This window comes from Galeopterus variegatus, unplaced genomic scaffold, assembly GCF_000696425.1.
Source record: "Galeopterus variegatus unplaced genomic scaffold, G_variegatus-3.0.2 Scaffold202, whole genome shotgun sequence".
NCBI classification, from domain to species: Eukaryota; Metazoa; Chordata; class Mammalia; order Dermoptera; family Cynocephalidae; genus Galeopterus; species Galeopterus variegatus.
The window spans coordinates 99,198-113,757 of record NW_007726313.1 but is presented as its reverse complement, the minus strand read 5'-3'; the positions used below and the strand labels follow the sequence as shown (position 1 = coordinate 113,757).

The 14,560-nt window shown below is 36.1% G+C and overlaps 1 protein-coding gene across 1 annotated transcript in view; it reads left to right on the top strand.

Moving 5' to 3' along the window:
• Positions 1-13,089, top strand: part of FRZB (frizzled-related protein) — a 35,939-nt gene extending 22,850 nt beyond the window's left edge. Inside the window, exons 3-6 of the mRNA XM_008565722.1 lie at positions 3,950-4,015; positions 8,001-8,205; positions 8,597-8,660; positions 11,805-13,089. Coding sequence (XP_008563944.1) covers positions 3,950-4,015; positions 8,001-8,205; positions 8,597-8,660; positions 11,805-11,921 — 452 coding nt within the window. The 3' untranslated portion in view covers positions 11,922-13,089. The remainder of the gene's footprint in view (positions 1-3,949; positions 4,016-8,000; positions 8,206-8,596; positions 8,661-11,804) is intronic.
• Positions 13,090-14,560: the final 1,471 nt, after the last annotated feature.

Here is a 14,560-nt window from a genome sequence, read left to right as displayed (position 1 = left end):
ATAGTCTTACAGCTCTGGATGAGACCCAAGAGAGTTCAATTTCAAACAAAGGTCAGGGCTAGTTATAAAGTTGTGTCACCCGTAAGCTTGAACTCAAAGAAGTTCGCATTAAATTGTGAAGGTCCAGTATCACATGTCATAATTATATCAGGTACTTAGAATGCTATAGATCTTGTAAGAGCATGTCAAAAATACTATTATCCCTATGTACTTTTGATAAATGAGCCTATTTTTATGAGCAAAACTGACTAAAGAAGGATGTGATCTTTTCCCAACTCTGAACTATGTAAGAAGCCTCACTGTGGAGACACTGAGGCTGTTCACTGCTCAGGCACTGCAGTGTGCCAGGGGGCATTTCTCCTGAGTGGCAGACCAAGTTCTATGGAGCTTTGGGCATGTTAACTTTGCAAACTCACATTTGTACTAGGGTGATTAACTCATGTTTGTACTAGAATAATAAACAGTCTTCAGTTTCATTAGCAGAGAAGTGGGAGATCATTGAGAGTGGCTGAAAGCATCCAGCGAGAGGAGTGAGGGAACGTTAGAAGAACTGAAGCCAGTTGCCTGGTAGTGGCATATGGTTGAGCATGGGAGGTAGCGCTGCATCCTGTCCCACAGTTCAGGATGTTACATTTAATTCTAGATTTAGAGGTGAACGAACTGCTAATATTAAAACTTTGCCGACATTTGAAGATCTCTCTGTCACTTCCTAGCCTATTTTTTCAAAGCCAGCTCCTTTAACCTTTTAAATATTTTTTCCCTCAGATAAAGACAAAACAAAAAACAACTGTTGCAGTCTGACTTAGGGTGGCAGGCACAAAAAATGTAATGACATATTCAGCATATCCCTCTGATTCTTTGCAATTTCCCAGTTCTTAGATTTTCGGAAATATATGAAGGTACTTCAAAAAGTTATGGAAATATTTGTATTATCTTTTAATTCTATTTTTTTTATGAACTTTTTTTTTTTTTAAAGGTGACCAGTAAGGAGATCTTAACCCTCGACTCGGTGTTGTCAGCACCATGCTCTCCCAAGTGAGCCAACTGGCCATCCCTATATAGGGATCTGAACCCGTGGCCTTGGTGTTATCAGCACCACACTCTCCCAAGTGAGCCATGGGCTGGCCCTTTTTTACGAACTTATTGAAGTACCTTATATATGCAGTTGTGTGTAAACATAATTTAGCAGATGGATAATGCTTTAGACCTATGACTCTAAGATACACTTTCCATGAACTCCCTCAGCTATGTTTGTGTTGAGTAGGCATAAGTAAGTGAAAGGAAGCTCTTCCATATTTGAGCCTTGGGAATATAAAATTCCACTCCTTATTACTGTTATTTTATTGAGCTACTAGTTACTTGAACTAGATAGATATTTGCTTATAGCAAGAGCTAGGGGTTTGGCATGGAAAGGGCTCATATACTCATATATAGTATGACACTGACTCAGAAGAGACCAGCAGGAGTAATAAGTGCATTGCAGGTGAGCAAAATTTAGTCTCAAGAATATAATTGCTTTGCTCATTAGCTATTAGGTAATACTCTAGCTATGTATATGTGGTTGTATACATAGCTATGTAAATACCTACTTGAAATCTTCCTAAATAACTTTATAATATAATAATAATAATAAAACTCTACCTGGGAAGTGTTATGAAATCCATTTGTTTATGCTTCAAGCAAAGTTATATGGGTAACAACATTAAATTAGATTCAATTCAGTGATGGTTGCTGTATATACTGCCAATACTTTTTTATTAGCTCGTGTGCATATTTCTGAAGAATTATAAATGTGTACGTAATTTATCTACATGCATTATTTTTGATAGACATCTATATTTAAATAGAAAAATCACAAGTTCATATCTATGTATGAAGATAATTTGTTAATCAAAGACCATAGCATTTATTTCTTTAGAAATATTCTCAAGAACATCTCTCTTAAAAAGTCTGTAACCTTTTAGTACAAAATGAAACAACTCTACAAAAAGCCAAGAACTGGATAACTGTCCATTTTCTTTTTTTTTTTTTTGTCTTTTGTCTTTTTCCGTGTCCGGCAACGGATCGCAACCCTCAGTGTTGCCCCCGTACCGGACCGGGGACCGGCAACGGGATTGCAACCCTCGGTGTTGCCCCCGCGCCTCGCTCAGCCAGTGAGCAGGAACCGGTCTGTATGTGGGATCCGAACCCTCGGGCGGGAGCGCCGCCGTGCTTCCCAAGCGGCGCACTTATCCAGTGTGCCACCGGGCCGGCCCCAATTTTCTTTTAAAATTATATTAAGTGAAACAAGTCAGGCATAGAAAGCGTAATACCACATGTTCTCACTTATTTGTGGGAGCTAAAAATAAATAAACACACAAACAAAGATTGGGCTGGGAAGAAGACACAACAATCACAATTCCTTGAACTTGTTGAGACAAGTGAATGGATATGATGTGGGGGGGAAGGAGGGACGAACGGGTAAAGGGTCAAGAAAATCAACTAAAATATATATTGAGAAGTTAAAATAAAACAATAAAAATAAATAAATAAATAAATGGGAATACAAATGTTATGCTCATAAGAAAGTTATTTTTCGAGTAGTTTTCTTCAAAATAGCAACAAGCACTGATGTTACCCATTATTGAGTGGGCTTGTTATTCCCTGCAGAGCAAGGGAAGGTGCTGTGTGTCTCACTGAGAAACTCTCCCTTCTCTCAGGGGCGAGAACAACAGTTGCTGGCACTACCTATTCACAACAGAGATGTTTATTTCTGGAACTTAAAGCTGGCAGGCAGAGTGCTGCTCTCCTCAGGACTGCTACTGCTACTTTAAAGCATGTTATCTACAAGTTCAATTGGAAATAGAATTTGTTTTGTTTAGAAAATACAATATCAAGTGGTCAGCATAAGCTTCTGCCTTTATTGGTCTCCATACTAACATAGAACATTTTTTAAACAAAATTTGGTTTGTTGGCTGCTTTTCTCCAATTCATGCATTCTTTTTTCCCTTTTCTGTGTCAAAATAGAAGAAAGATATACCATGTAATTTTTAATGATGTTTTTCAGATTACCATTTTAAGAAATCTTTATATATAATCTAATATTTCCTAAGGTAATGGTGTGTTATTTTCTATTTTTGTATTGACTTTAAAGACAATTTGCCATCCTTAGCTAAGTATTCTTGGCAGTGTAGTCCTTCTATAAAAGGTATAATAATCTACTCTCCAAGATGTTAAATGATCTATCCTATAGATTAAACATTTTGAGATGATTAGAACTTTTATTATATACATCTGTATTACATAAAATATGAGTCCTGGTCACTACTAACCAGATTATTTTCAAACATGAAATTTCTCTTTTCAAGATACGTGCATAGTAATTTCGTACAACATGCATAAAAATACCATTGAGTTAAGTGGCAACTGTCCTACCTATAGAAGGGCTCACTGCCCCCTTCTTAGGAACTTCATTGAGTTTACTGGGTTGTCATAATACCTACTTATCTCCTTGAATTGCTTTTGGATCCAGGACCTAATATTTGGAGGAGTGCTGTGTATCTGTAAACAGTCCATGAATGTTAGACGGTACTGCACAGGGGTAAACCAGCTGCCTGAGCATGAGCAGAAAATCGCCTCTCAGTAGGCATTTACTCTGCTTCAGTCAGCACCAGGTCTGCCTCCTTCAGGATTCAGAGGCCATGCTCTTCTCATGCTTGGGGGCAACAGTGTTTCCTCAGGATCTGGGTGGTTTGTTAGAAAGTGGGAGCTTGTGAACATACTGACATTGAATAAGAGGCTATGTGGATAGAATGAACATGAATGTAGTTCCAGGAGAAAGAGATCAGACACATAGAATTATGAAGCACTTTCTCACCACCAAATTCATATCTAGTCTTACCAAAAAATGTGAGTAAACAAAAGACAGCTAATATTGAAAATCTGCTTCTGACTAAAATGTATTTTTCAGAACGCTGCAAATGTAAGCCTATCAGAGCTTCACAGAAGACCTATTTCCGGAACAATTACAACTACGGTAAGGATAACTTCATGGTTGATGTATAAACTACTGTGTTAGTAAAGGCATGGGTGTGTGTGCGTTTGTGCATGTGTAAGTGAATAGAGCTATTTAAGAATAAGGCTTAAAAACAAAGGAAAGTTTTTATTTTTTTATTTTATTTTTTTTTCCTTTTTGTCTTTTTTCGTGTCCGGGAATGGACCGCAACCCTCAGTGTCGCGCCCGTACCGGACCGGGACCGGCAATGGGATCGCAACCCTCGGTGTTGCGCCCGCACCTCGCTCAGCCAGTGAGCGGGAACTGGTCTGTATGTGGGATCCGAACCCTCGGCGGGAGCGCCACTGCGCTCCCAAGCGGCGCACTGTAGCAGTGCGCCACCGGGCCGGCCCCAAAGGAAAGTTTTTAAAAACTTAGGCCCCTGATCCCAACCAATTAAGATGTCTCACGTGGGCAAAATTCTTAACAAATGCTTAATTTTGAAGCATATCAAGCAGCATTGTTGGCATCTTAGAATCATGCAATTAAATACATAGAGATAAATTTCAAAATAGAGGGGACTCTTCTCTGTCAAGGAGGCTGAGGAGCATTTGGGCTAAAGTGTTTGGAGCTGCATGGGCCACAAGTTGTGCTTCACTGGGGTGAACAGAAGAGCACTCTGCATAGAAATGATTAAAAGAGTCAAACTTGGTATCTTCAGTCAATTTATCCCATGAAAAAACATGGACAGAGTTGGAAAGTAACACTTATAGAAGTTGTTCGTATTCAGTTAAGGAGAAGTTTTGTTATATAGCTTGACCTAAAAATTTGACATTCTGATAACTAAATATTAATTTAGTTAGGAAGAGCTACCTGTCCAAATGTAGCTGACAAACTTAATTGAAGGATGAAAAAGCCTGCTGTTTTTGTGCCAGGAACTGTGCTAAGTGGTTTTCATACACTATCTTATATAATTTTCTCAACTGCCCCGTGAGATGTAGTATTATCCTGATTTTATCAATGATTATTGAAACTAAGTTGTCTTTTCTTTGATTGCTCATACTGTACTTTTGTGTACTGGTGTGTTTCAGAGTCATAAATATCGATTATCATTATACTTAGAAGGGGCAGTTAATAGAGTTTCCCAGTTAATAAATAAGGGACTAATTTATTTACTGTATTCCACAGACATTTTATTTTGATTTTTTCTAGTATCTATGAGATTAATAAAAGTTATGTTTCTATTTCTGCAGAATACTATTGATGGCAGGTCAACGAGTAACTATGAAGATTAAATAGACTTTTAAAGTGAACTTTATTATTAAAATGAGTTTTATTATTGTGTTTACATGCCTTAGTTTAAAGAATATCGAATATATAAAGCAGACTATACTTTTGAGACTTGAAAGAAATGGGCAAGATTTTGTAAGAGTAATTTTTGATATCTTTGAAAATCCTGTGGATTAAAAAGTATAATGTAGAAAATTCTGTGTAGTTAAATCTCTTTAAAATAAATGCACCTAGTTTCCCAAGTTATTCTTCAGTAGAATAAATTTTTACTTTTTGCTTAGTACATGTCTTAAGTGGAATCTAGCTCCTTTTAGCCAATCATGGGCATACTTTCCAAGGTTGAAAGGTTGTGTTTATCTAAAGTCAAATGCTAAGAAGTCAAAGACCTATCCCTATACAAATTGATGTGAAAAACCTCAGGGAATAGAGAAGTCTTAATTTTTAGAAGATTGGCTTTTTAAGACTGAAAAATGCTTATATGAACTTTAAGTACTGTTACTCTAAAAATAAAAACATAATAAAATTTTTGTATCAAGGAAAATTAGTGGTATTTATTTTACTTATTTATTATCAAATTTTACTTTATCCAACTTCCTTAGTGCTACAGTGGTTGGTGTTGTTATTTTTGTTGAAAGTTGAAATACCAGTGGTTACAAGTCACAGAAAGAAATGGTCGTACCAGTCACAGAAAGAAAAGGGTAAACTTATAGTTTCTTTGGGAAGGCAGACACTCAAATGATTATAGAAGGAACAACTCTTAAAAGGAAATATTTTTTTACTTACAAAATATGTTTATTTTAATCTTCTATATCTGCAAGTGTCTACAGAAAAGACAGTGGGGGGAAGGGGCAATGGATAATTCAGACAAAACGTCTGCTTCATTCAGATTATTTTAGTTAAAAACTCTAGAGCTTTAACAAAATTACTTGAATAATAAAGTAGGTCTTGTGGAGAGATATTTATTTTGGAGTGGGTACATGTGCTAAAAATTTCTAATGAAAATAGTAGACACACTGGGTAAATAAATCATTAGTTTGAGAACATTTGCACAGCTCACTAATCTCTAATAGTTGATGGATGCTATGAAGCATATTCACTTAAGCCAGGACACGAAAAAATGTCTGCTAGCTAGGGTTGAGAATTAATCATCTGATTCTCCCAAATGGCATTTCCAGAAGGGCGATCTTATCTTTTGTTAAAATATAGCATAGAGAGCACATGAACAGAAAGGGACTCCACTTGCAAATTCAACCAAGCAGGGACAGCTGGGCAGTTATATTTTGTTTGCTGCAAGTTCTCATACTTACAACAACTAATTCTCTGCAGAATGAAATACCCGTGAAGCAAAAATAAGGTTTTGTCTTAAAGTTTTTAGAATTAGTAACTTAATTTCTGTTATACATGTGTTATACTGGTGGAATATTAAGTTTTTGTGATGGAGTTGGAGCATTGATGGGGGAATGATTTCTTAGCTGGCTTTATAGTTTCATGGATTACTTTTTCCCCCCAATCTTTTGTAATTCAAAACCCCTAAAATATGTGGGAAGGTCCTTAGATTAAAGTGCTTTGCAGTTATGTGCCTAAGAAGCATTCAAAAAGTGGATTCATTTGGATAAATTGTGTTTTCCTCTGTATAACGCCATTGAACTTGAACAAAGAGGGTACCTGGGAAAATGCCATTGGCTTCTTACTAATTGACATTTTTACTTCTTTCTCAGCTTTTAAAAACTTCTCCTTAAAAAGTTCATTTACCACAAGTAGGAATTTAAAGAATTTGGCTCTTCCAAAGGAGAGAGATGCAGAAAAGAAGCAGATCTATATTTTCTAGATTCTGACTCAAATACTTTGACTTTACTACTGAAGGCAATTTGTTTTTATATTGAGAAATGAAGCTGAATCTTGTGAGAAAAAATTGAGTGCCAGTATATCCACTGAGAAAGGTAGATTAATGCAATTGACATGTTAGAACATATTACATGGCACATGAGGGAAAGGAATGTTGGAGTGTCCGACTTCAAAGCAGATGGAGGAAACAAGGTCTAGTGATGATGATTTTTATTCAAGTAGAAAATGAAGTATAGCTAAAGAAGAGTATAGGAGATGATTTGTACTGAAACAAAGGAAGAAAGGTGTTAATGTCTAAACAGTAAGCTAAGATGGGGAAGGTGATAGAATTGCAGAACTAGTTTGGGAACAATGTTGAACAGGACAAATTTGTAACACTAAAATGACCCCAAACTCGAGAAAATCTGTTAATAGACCTGATGGAAAATGCTGGTGAGGAAGCAAAGCATATTTGAGTACTAGGTCTTTACATACATTGAAATTCATATAATTTAAATTCCTGTGGGCAGCAAGTAGAACTGCACACACGCCTTTACGCATTCAAAATGAAATTCTGGAGGAAAATTATATCAGCTCAAGCTTGATTACTAGATGGATTTCTCAGAATGAAACATGCAGACAAATATGCATATACACAAAGAAATATATATGTACACACATTGGAAGGGGATCACAATCGAGCATTATGGGGGCAGGTGTGTTGTTTAATATGGCACTTACTACATCTAAGGCAAAAATCTGGTTGACTTTTTCTGTTCATTCATTCAGCATCAAGTGGATAGAAACTGACTAGAAAGAAGCCTACTGTTTTTTGTTTTTTGTTTTTTTTTTTGGAATGGGACACCTATTGTTTGTCATATTATTACATCAGCTTTATTGTCTTTTATCTCAGTCATTCGGGCTAAAGTTAAAGAGGTAAAGACAAAGTGCCATGATGTGACTGCAGTAGTGGAGGTGAAGGAGATTCTGAAGGCTTCTCTGGTAAACATTCCAAGGGATACCATCAACCTTTACACCAGCTCTGGCTGCCTGTGTCCTCCACTTAATGTAAATGAGGAATATATCATCATGGGCTATGAAGACGAGGAACGTTCCAGGTAATTCACTCCTTAAGGATTCAGAATAATTTTTCTGCCTGTCCTACTCTCCCTATTTTTCTTTCTAGAAATCTTACTCTGGTATTCTTATCTTGGGATCTGTCTGTCTTGGTTACAGATCGATTTTAGTAGGATTTCTAAATTTCACATATTGGATAGAAAAGTGTATGTGTGCAATTTATGGGTATGCATTTTTCTGGGGCTGTAACTTCATTTGTTTCTTAAAGGGGTTCATGACTCCCAAATGGTTATGAATTACTGTTCTAAAACTTGGCTGTCCTATTCTAGAATAAATATGTGTATGAGTCTTTCTTGGCACTGATTCCTTGTATTTTTCAGTAATATGTTTGTTTTAATTTTTGAAAAATGGTTGCTTCTTTAAAAAATGCAGATTACTCTTGGTGGAAGGCTCTATAGCTGAGAAATGGAAGGATCGACTTGGTAAAAAAGTTAAGGTAAGCCTATATTTTATATTCAAAGTAATACACAGAAAACAAGAGTAGAAAACCAGCTCTCTTTCATTTAAATGAAATAGCAGCCCTCAATTACATGAGAAATATTAAAAACCTGATATACATATATTATCTACTTAACTCTAAGAACTGAGTGTCTTTAATGTCTCTTTCATGTAAGGAATGAGTTCCCTGTATGTATATCACAGATCTAACTACAGTTGCCCTAAATTCTCTTAAGGAGTCCCCCTGTAGTTGTCCTGGTAGGGTGGCTGCACATTCTCATTAGGGCTTCAGGCTCCTCATGGCATACTGCTCTGCCATTTTTAAGGTTATTGCTTCCATACTTATGTGCTCCTGGAGGTCACAAGAAGGCCGCTCCACCTCCAGCGTCACAACTACATTTCAGGCAGAAAACAAGGTTAGGTAAAATAGATTTCCAAGAGCTCCACCCAACAGCGTAGGACTGCTGGTCAGGACTGGGTGTCATGTGCATCCCTAGCTATAAGAAAGGCTAGGAAATGTAGTGTTTTGACTGAGTATATTGCTTTCTTTAATAAATTGCAGTTTGGTGAGAAGAGGAGGGAAAAAATGATGGTTAGAAAATACCATTGTTGTTCAATGCACAGACACCAATTTCTATGTACAGGGTTCAGACACTTAAATCCACATATGAGAGATCTGACCAAATTAGGTTCTTAGAATGTAATGTAGCTTTGTTTTTAAGCCAATAACTCTTAGATTCTGAAATTGATATGTTAAAAAAAGTCACGTAGTAAATTATTTTAGAAGGTTTCATTTCTCCTTACTGCACTAAGCAAATTTGTTCCAAAGAAAAGAATGTCCAGGAAAAGAATAGGTGTTCAGAGAATCTAAAAGGATAAGTGTGGGGTAGGGGGAGTGGGAACTGTACCAAACATAATACATCCTCTTCCTTCTGTGAGTTTGAAGGCTTGGGAAACATTTACTGGATAAGTTAAACACCCCTGGGCAGTTTATCTTATACATCTGGCACTTGACACAGTGGACACATTTGGGTTTAAGTGACCTACAAAAATGTAGAGGGCATTATCTTGTAGGGAGAAACTACCCTCCAGTAAGTTCTTTTTTCCTCCAGTACATTTGTCAAAAGTGAGATGCATTTGAAGTTCTGACTTGTGGCCATTCTCCATTTGCATCTCTCTTCAATTAGTTTGGTTTTTATTAATGAAAAAATGGCTCTTCTTCGGAATCTTGCTGGAATCTTACTGTCCTTTTAATTTGGTTTTCTGTTTGCTAATGCAGAGCAGGAATTTGTCCTAAATTCCTGTACCAGTTGGAAGAGCTTTCAATATCCCTGCTGCAAAGCATGTAGCAAGCCTTACTGCTCCTCTTTTGGTACCAAAACAATATTATGTTGTTGATAGAACACATGGCTTGTTTGTCCTGTTTCTTAGGAAGGCGAACCTTTCCCATTGCTTTCTACAGTGGGCTCATAGAGTTGTTATTGTGAGATCGTTTATATTCTCAGTCTGGATTTAAACATGCTAAACAGAATAAACCAATAACTTGAACGACTTTTAATTCATATGCAGATACTCAGAGCTGAATGGTTTGAGTGAAAAATCTCTTTTGCCTTGAATTATTGAGATCATTATTTTAGTTTTCTAGTCAATTCAAGGATGTAAAAAAAGAGTCTTGTGGAGGATGTTAGTTTTTTTTAAATCAGAGTTGCCCTTTTTAGCTGTTTTTTGCTCTTAGCAGATAGATCTAGAATTAAAAAAATACCTTTTTATAGTTTTTCTACGCAAATGATTGTTTGCCTAAGTCTCTGTTATAGCAGACCGTTCAAATCAAGATATTTGGTCTGCCTTGTGGAGCTGAGAATCAGACTTTTCTTAAAATATAAAAACAAGATTATGGAGTAAAATGTATTGAGATAATTATTTTCAGTGATAGAAAATAATGGCTAATTTATTATGTGCTAAGCACTTTATACATTTTTCATCAATCTTCAGAATAGTCTTATAAGCAGATTAATTCCAATGTATACATGATGAAAATGAGGTCTAGAAAATTCAAGAAACTTCTCTTGGTATGTGATGAAGTTAGCATTTTAATTTGGGCCATCTGACATTAGCTCTTTGCTACTTAGGTTGGTCCCTGGACCAGGAACATAGGCACCACCTGAGAGCCTATTTATTTATCCAAATCTCGGCTCCCACCCCAGACCTAGTGAAGATTAAAACCTGCAATTTTAACAAGATCTCCACGTGATTTTTATGTTCATTGAAGTTTGAGAAGTACAGCTATAGTCTTTATACACCTATATACCCATAATATAACTTCCATTTATTATATTACATGTAAACATTGACATTGTTAAAATGAAATATTAGTAAACTTGATTGCAATTGTTAAAAATATCGATAATGCCTGCTTTGTAGAACTTAGAATAAGGGCTAGACCTTCTCTGTTTTGTTTGTTGCATTTGGTAGATATTACTTAGGAAAATATTTTCAAAAGACCGTATACCTTCAAAAAATTTCTTTTTCTTTTTTTTACTGCTCAAGTCACACAGGTTTTAAAAGGCTACGTTATGTGTCTTAAGAGAGGAGGATGAAAAATAGCCTTTCCTTCAAATTATCTATATAAATCTATCATTTGTTCAGCACCTGTGAAGCACCAGACCTGTGTGTGTTACCTCAGGAAATACCCAAAATTTACGTAAATATTTGTATCATCATTTACAGACATGGAAATTTAAAGTTTAAGGTTTGATATAAAAACATTACTGAATATATTATAGATGGCCAACTTTGTACTTTTTAAAATCAGATAATTCTGTTCATATAACATCAGTTTCATTGTTACTCAGGGATATGAATTTTATATTTTGGAAAAGTAGTAAAATGCTTTAGGGATCTGACTTTGCAGTCTTACCCAGTTGTTAGAATCACAGAAATGATGACCCTTGTTGATATGTGCAAGTGGCTATTTTTTTTTTTTTTTTTTTTTTTTTTTTTTTTTTTTTTTTTTTTTTTTTTTTTTTTTTTTTTTTTTTTTTTTTTTTTTTTTTTTTTTTTTTTTTTTTTTTTTTTTTTTTTTTTTTTTTTTTTTTTTTTTTTTTTTTTTTTTTTTTTTTTTTTTTTTTTTTAAATTTTACAGCGCTGGGATATGAAGCTCCGTCATCTTGGACTGACTAAAAGTGATTCTAGCATTACTGATTCTACCCAAAGTCAGAAGTCTGGCAGGAATTCTAACCCCCGGCAAGCACGCAACTAAATCCTAAAATGCAAAAAGTAACATCAGTGGACTTCCTATTAAGACTTGCATTGCTGGACTAGCAAAGGAAAATTGCACTATTGCACGTCATATTCTATTGTTTACTACAAAAATCATGTGGTAACTGATAATTACTTCTATTTTTCTCTTGTTTTCTGCTTCTTTCCCCTGGTCCCACTTTTTTTTTTTTTTTTAATGGGCTGGGGACAGATCCTTAAATATGTTTTCTATTTCACTAATCATGGGAAAACTGTTCTTTTGCAGTAATAATAAATTAAACATTGTTGGTACCAGGACCTGTTTGCTGGAGTCCCCAGATGTTAATTTACTGTTCTGTGCCTGAACTGGGAATGCAGTATTGGACAAAAAGAGAGCTTTCTGGTATACACAGAAAGCTACATATGCTTTAAAACATCCTCTGCTGATCTAATTACAGCCTGATTTCGTATGACTTTTGGGCATTGTCCTCAATGCTTGGAAAGTTCTAAATGTTTATAAAGGTAAAATGACAGTTTGAAATCAAATACCACATAGGCAAAGCAATCAAACACCAGGAAGCATTTATGAAGAAACGACACACAAGATGAGTTGTTTTCGAGATTGGCAGGAAGGAAAATAAATAGTGTTAGGAGCTGGGGAAAGAACATTTTGCCTGAGAACACAACTGAAACCAGTAACCATTGGGTGTTAACAGTAGCATTCTTTTCCTGGTAATACATTTGATTTGTTCATGAATATATTAAGCAGCATTAGGGATGTGAATTATAACTAGACATCTGCTGTTATCATCATAGTTCTGTTTAATTTGCTTTCTTTTAAATAAACCCATTGGTGGAAGTGTCCCCCCGCCCGCTTCTTTTATAATAAATTGGACTTGCTGTATTGATGAGGAAAAGAAAGTATGTATGCATGTGCACCAGGGTGGGTGTTATTTTTACAAAGTATGTAGCTTTATAAAATGCTGTAGTTTACAGGATGATGAAATGTGCAAGTTGTGTTTTTTTTTTTTGGTGTGTGTATGTCTGTATTTGTGTACATGTGTCCGTGCACTCACACCCAAGCTGGACTAAACTACAGGCCTGTGCACTGGCCTGCACTTTATCATTGGATTTGTGCTGTTTAATGCTCAGTAACGAATATCTAATAAAAGGAATTATGGTTGTCAGGAGAGAGGTTATTCTGACTTTTGAACCAAATGCACATTCTCATTACCCAGGCTACAGTGAGATACCAGGAACCATGGGGAACAAATGATGTTTTTACTTCCTTCCTCTAGCAGGATTGCATAGAGCCTGTGCCATATTACTTGAAAGTTCATTCCCTGCAGTTTACACATGTGATCATAGTAGAAACAAATTTCTAAGCTATGGTGTGCTGACAATAAAACACTTATGAAGCAAAATTGAGCTGTTTCCTTCTACAAGGACAATCATGCAAGGATGAAATTCATTCCTGAAAAGTTTCCTAAAGTGGTAAATAATTCATCATCATTGCTATCTTCTGGTTGATCCCCAAACCCGAACAGTTTCCCCAATCTCAGAAGACAGAGTTCCCACCTTTCCCTATGTGAGAATTGCGTAGTCTTTTGAGCTACTATATGGTTGCTTTCAGATCATTTTGCCATCTGCCCTTTGGGCTGTCTTCTCAAATGGCTCAGGGCATGGGCATCTCTTTTTAGATGCTGCTATTGTAGCCTTAAAAAGGTGAGTTTGGGTGTCACAGGGTAGTAATGAAGTGCCACAATGGAGGAACTACAACTTAGGATTTCTCTTCCTGGCATTTGTGCCTCGACTTTAGCTTCGAGGACTGACGAGTGGAAAGCAGAGCCTCTGCCTCGTCCCGTTGTCCTCGGGCCTCTCCATGTCAGCTCTGGGAAGATGGGCTAGAATGGACCACAGCAGGTCTGAAAGAACTGATATCTCAAATCCACAAAGTGTCATCAATTCCAAAGTGCAAAGCAATTTTCAAGTGATGAAATATTTTGATGTGCAATGAAAGCCACAGATGTTTCTAGCCCCTGCAGGGTTTTTTGTGGGGGAAGGGGGGATGTAATTAGTTTCTGTGTAGAAATTTGATATCATTTGGTATAAATTTGATATCATTTATTCATACATATGCAATTATTGATAAAAGAGGGCCAGATTCTTAGTAGAGTTTTTTACCACCTTCTGTTTTAATGATCTACACTGGCAACGAGTGATTTTGCTCATCCATATGAGGCTTCTCAGTTATTTTAAAATTTCTAATGGTATAATGTCCATGAATAAAGTACATTTGGTTTTTCAGCCTGATGGCTGTAACATCTTCATTAATAAACTATGTGCAGGCCTCATGGGGGATGGCATGATTTCATCGTGATGGTCACATTTCTAATCAGGCTGCAAAACCTTTTCTACTCTGTAGTTGCCATAATACAAAGACATCTCATTAGTGCCTTTCTACAGATTTTTCTTGCAGGTTCTAACTTAGAGGCACTAAAAATTTAATATTCATGCATCCTTGTAACCTTGAGATTTATAAAATTAAATTTGTTTTTCAGAAAATTTTGTTCACTTGAGGATTTCTGTTTTCTTAGCCAAATAAAAGTCAGATGCATGCTGAATAAACGAGCAAAAATTAAAATAACAGCAAACTTAGAT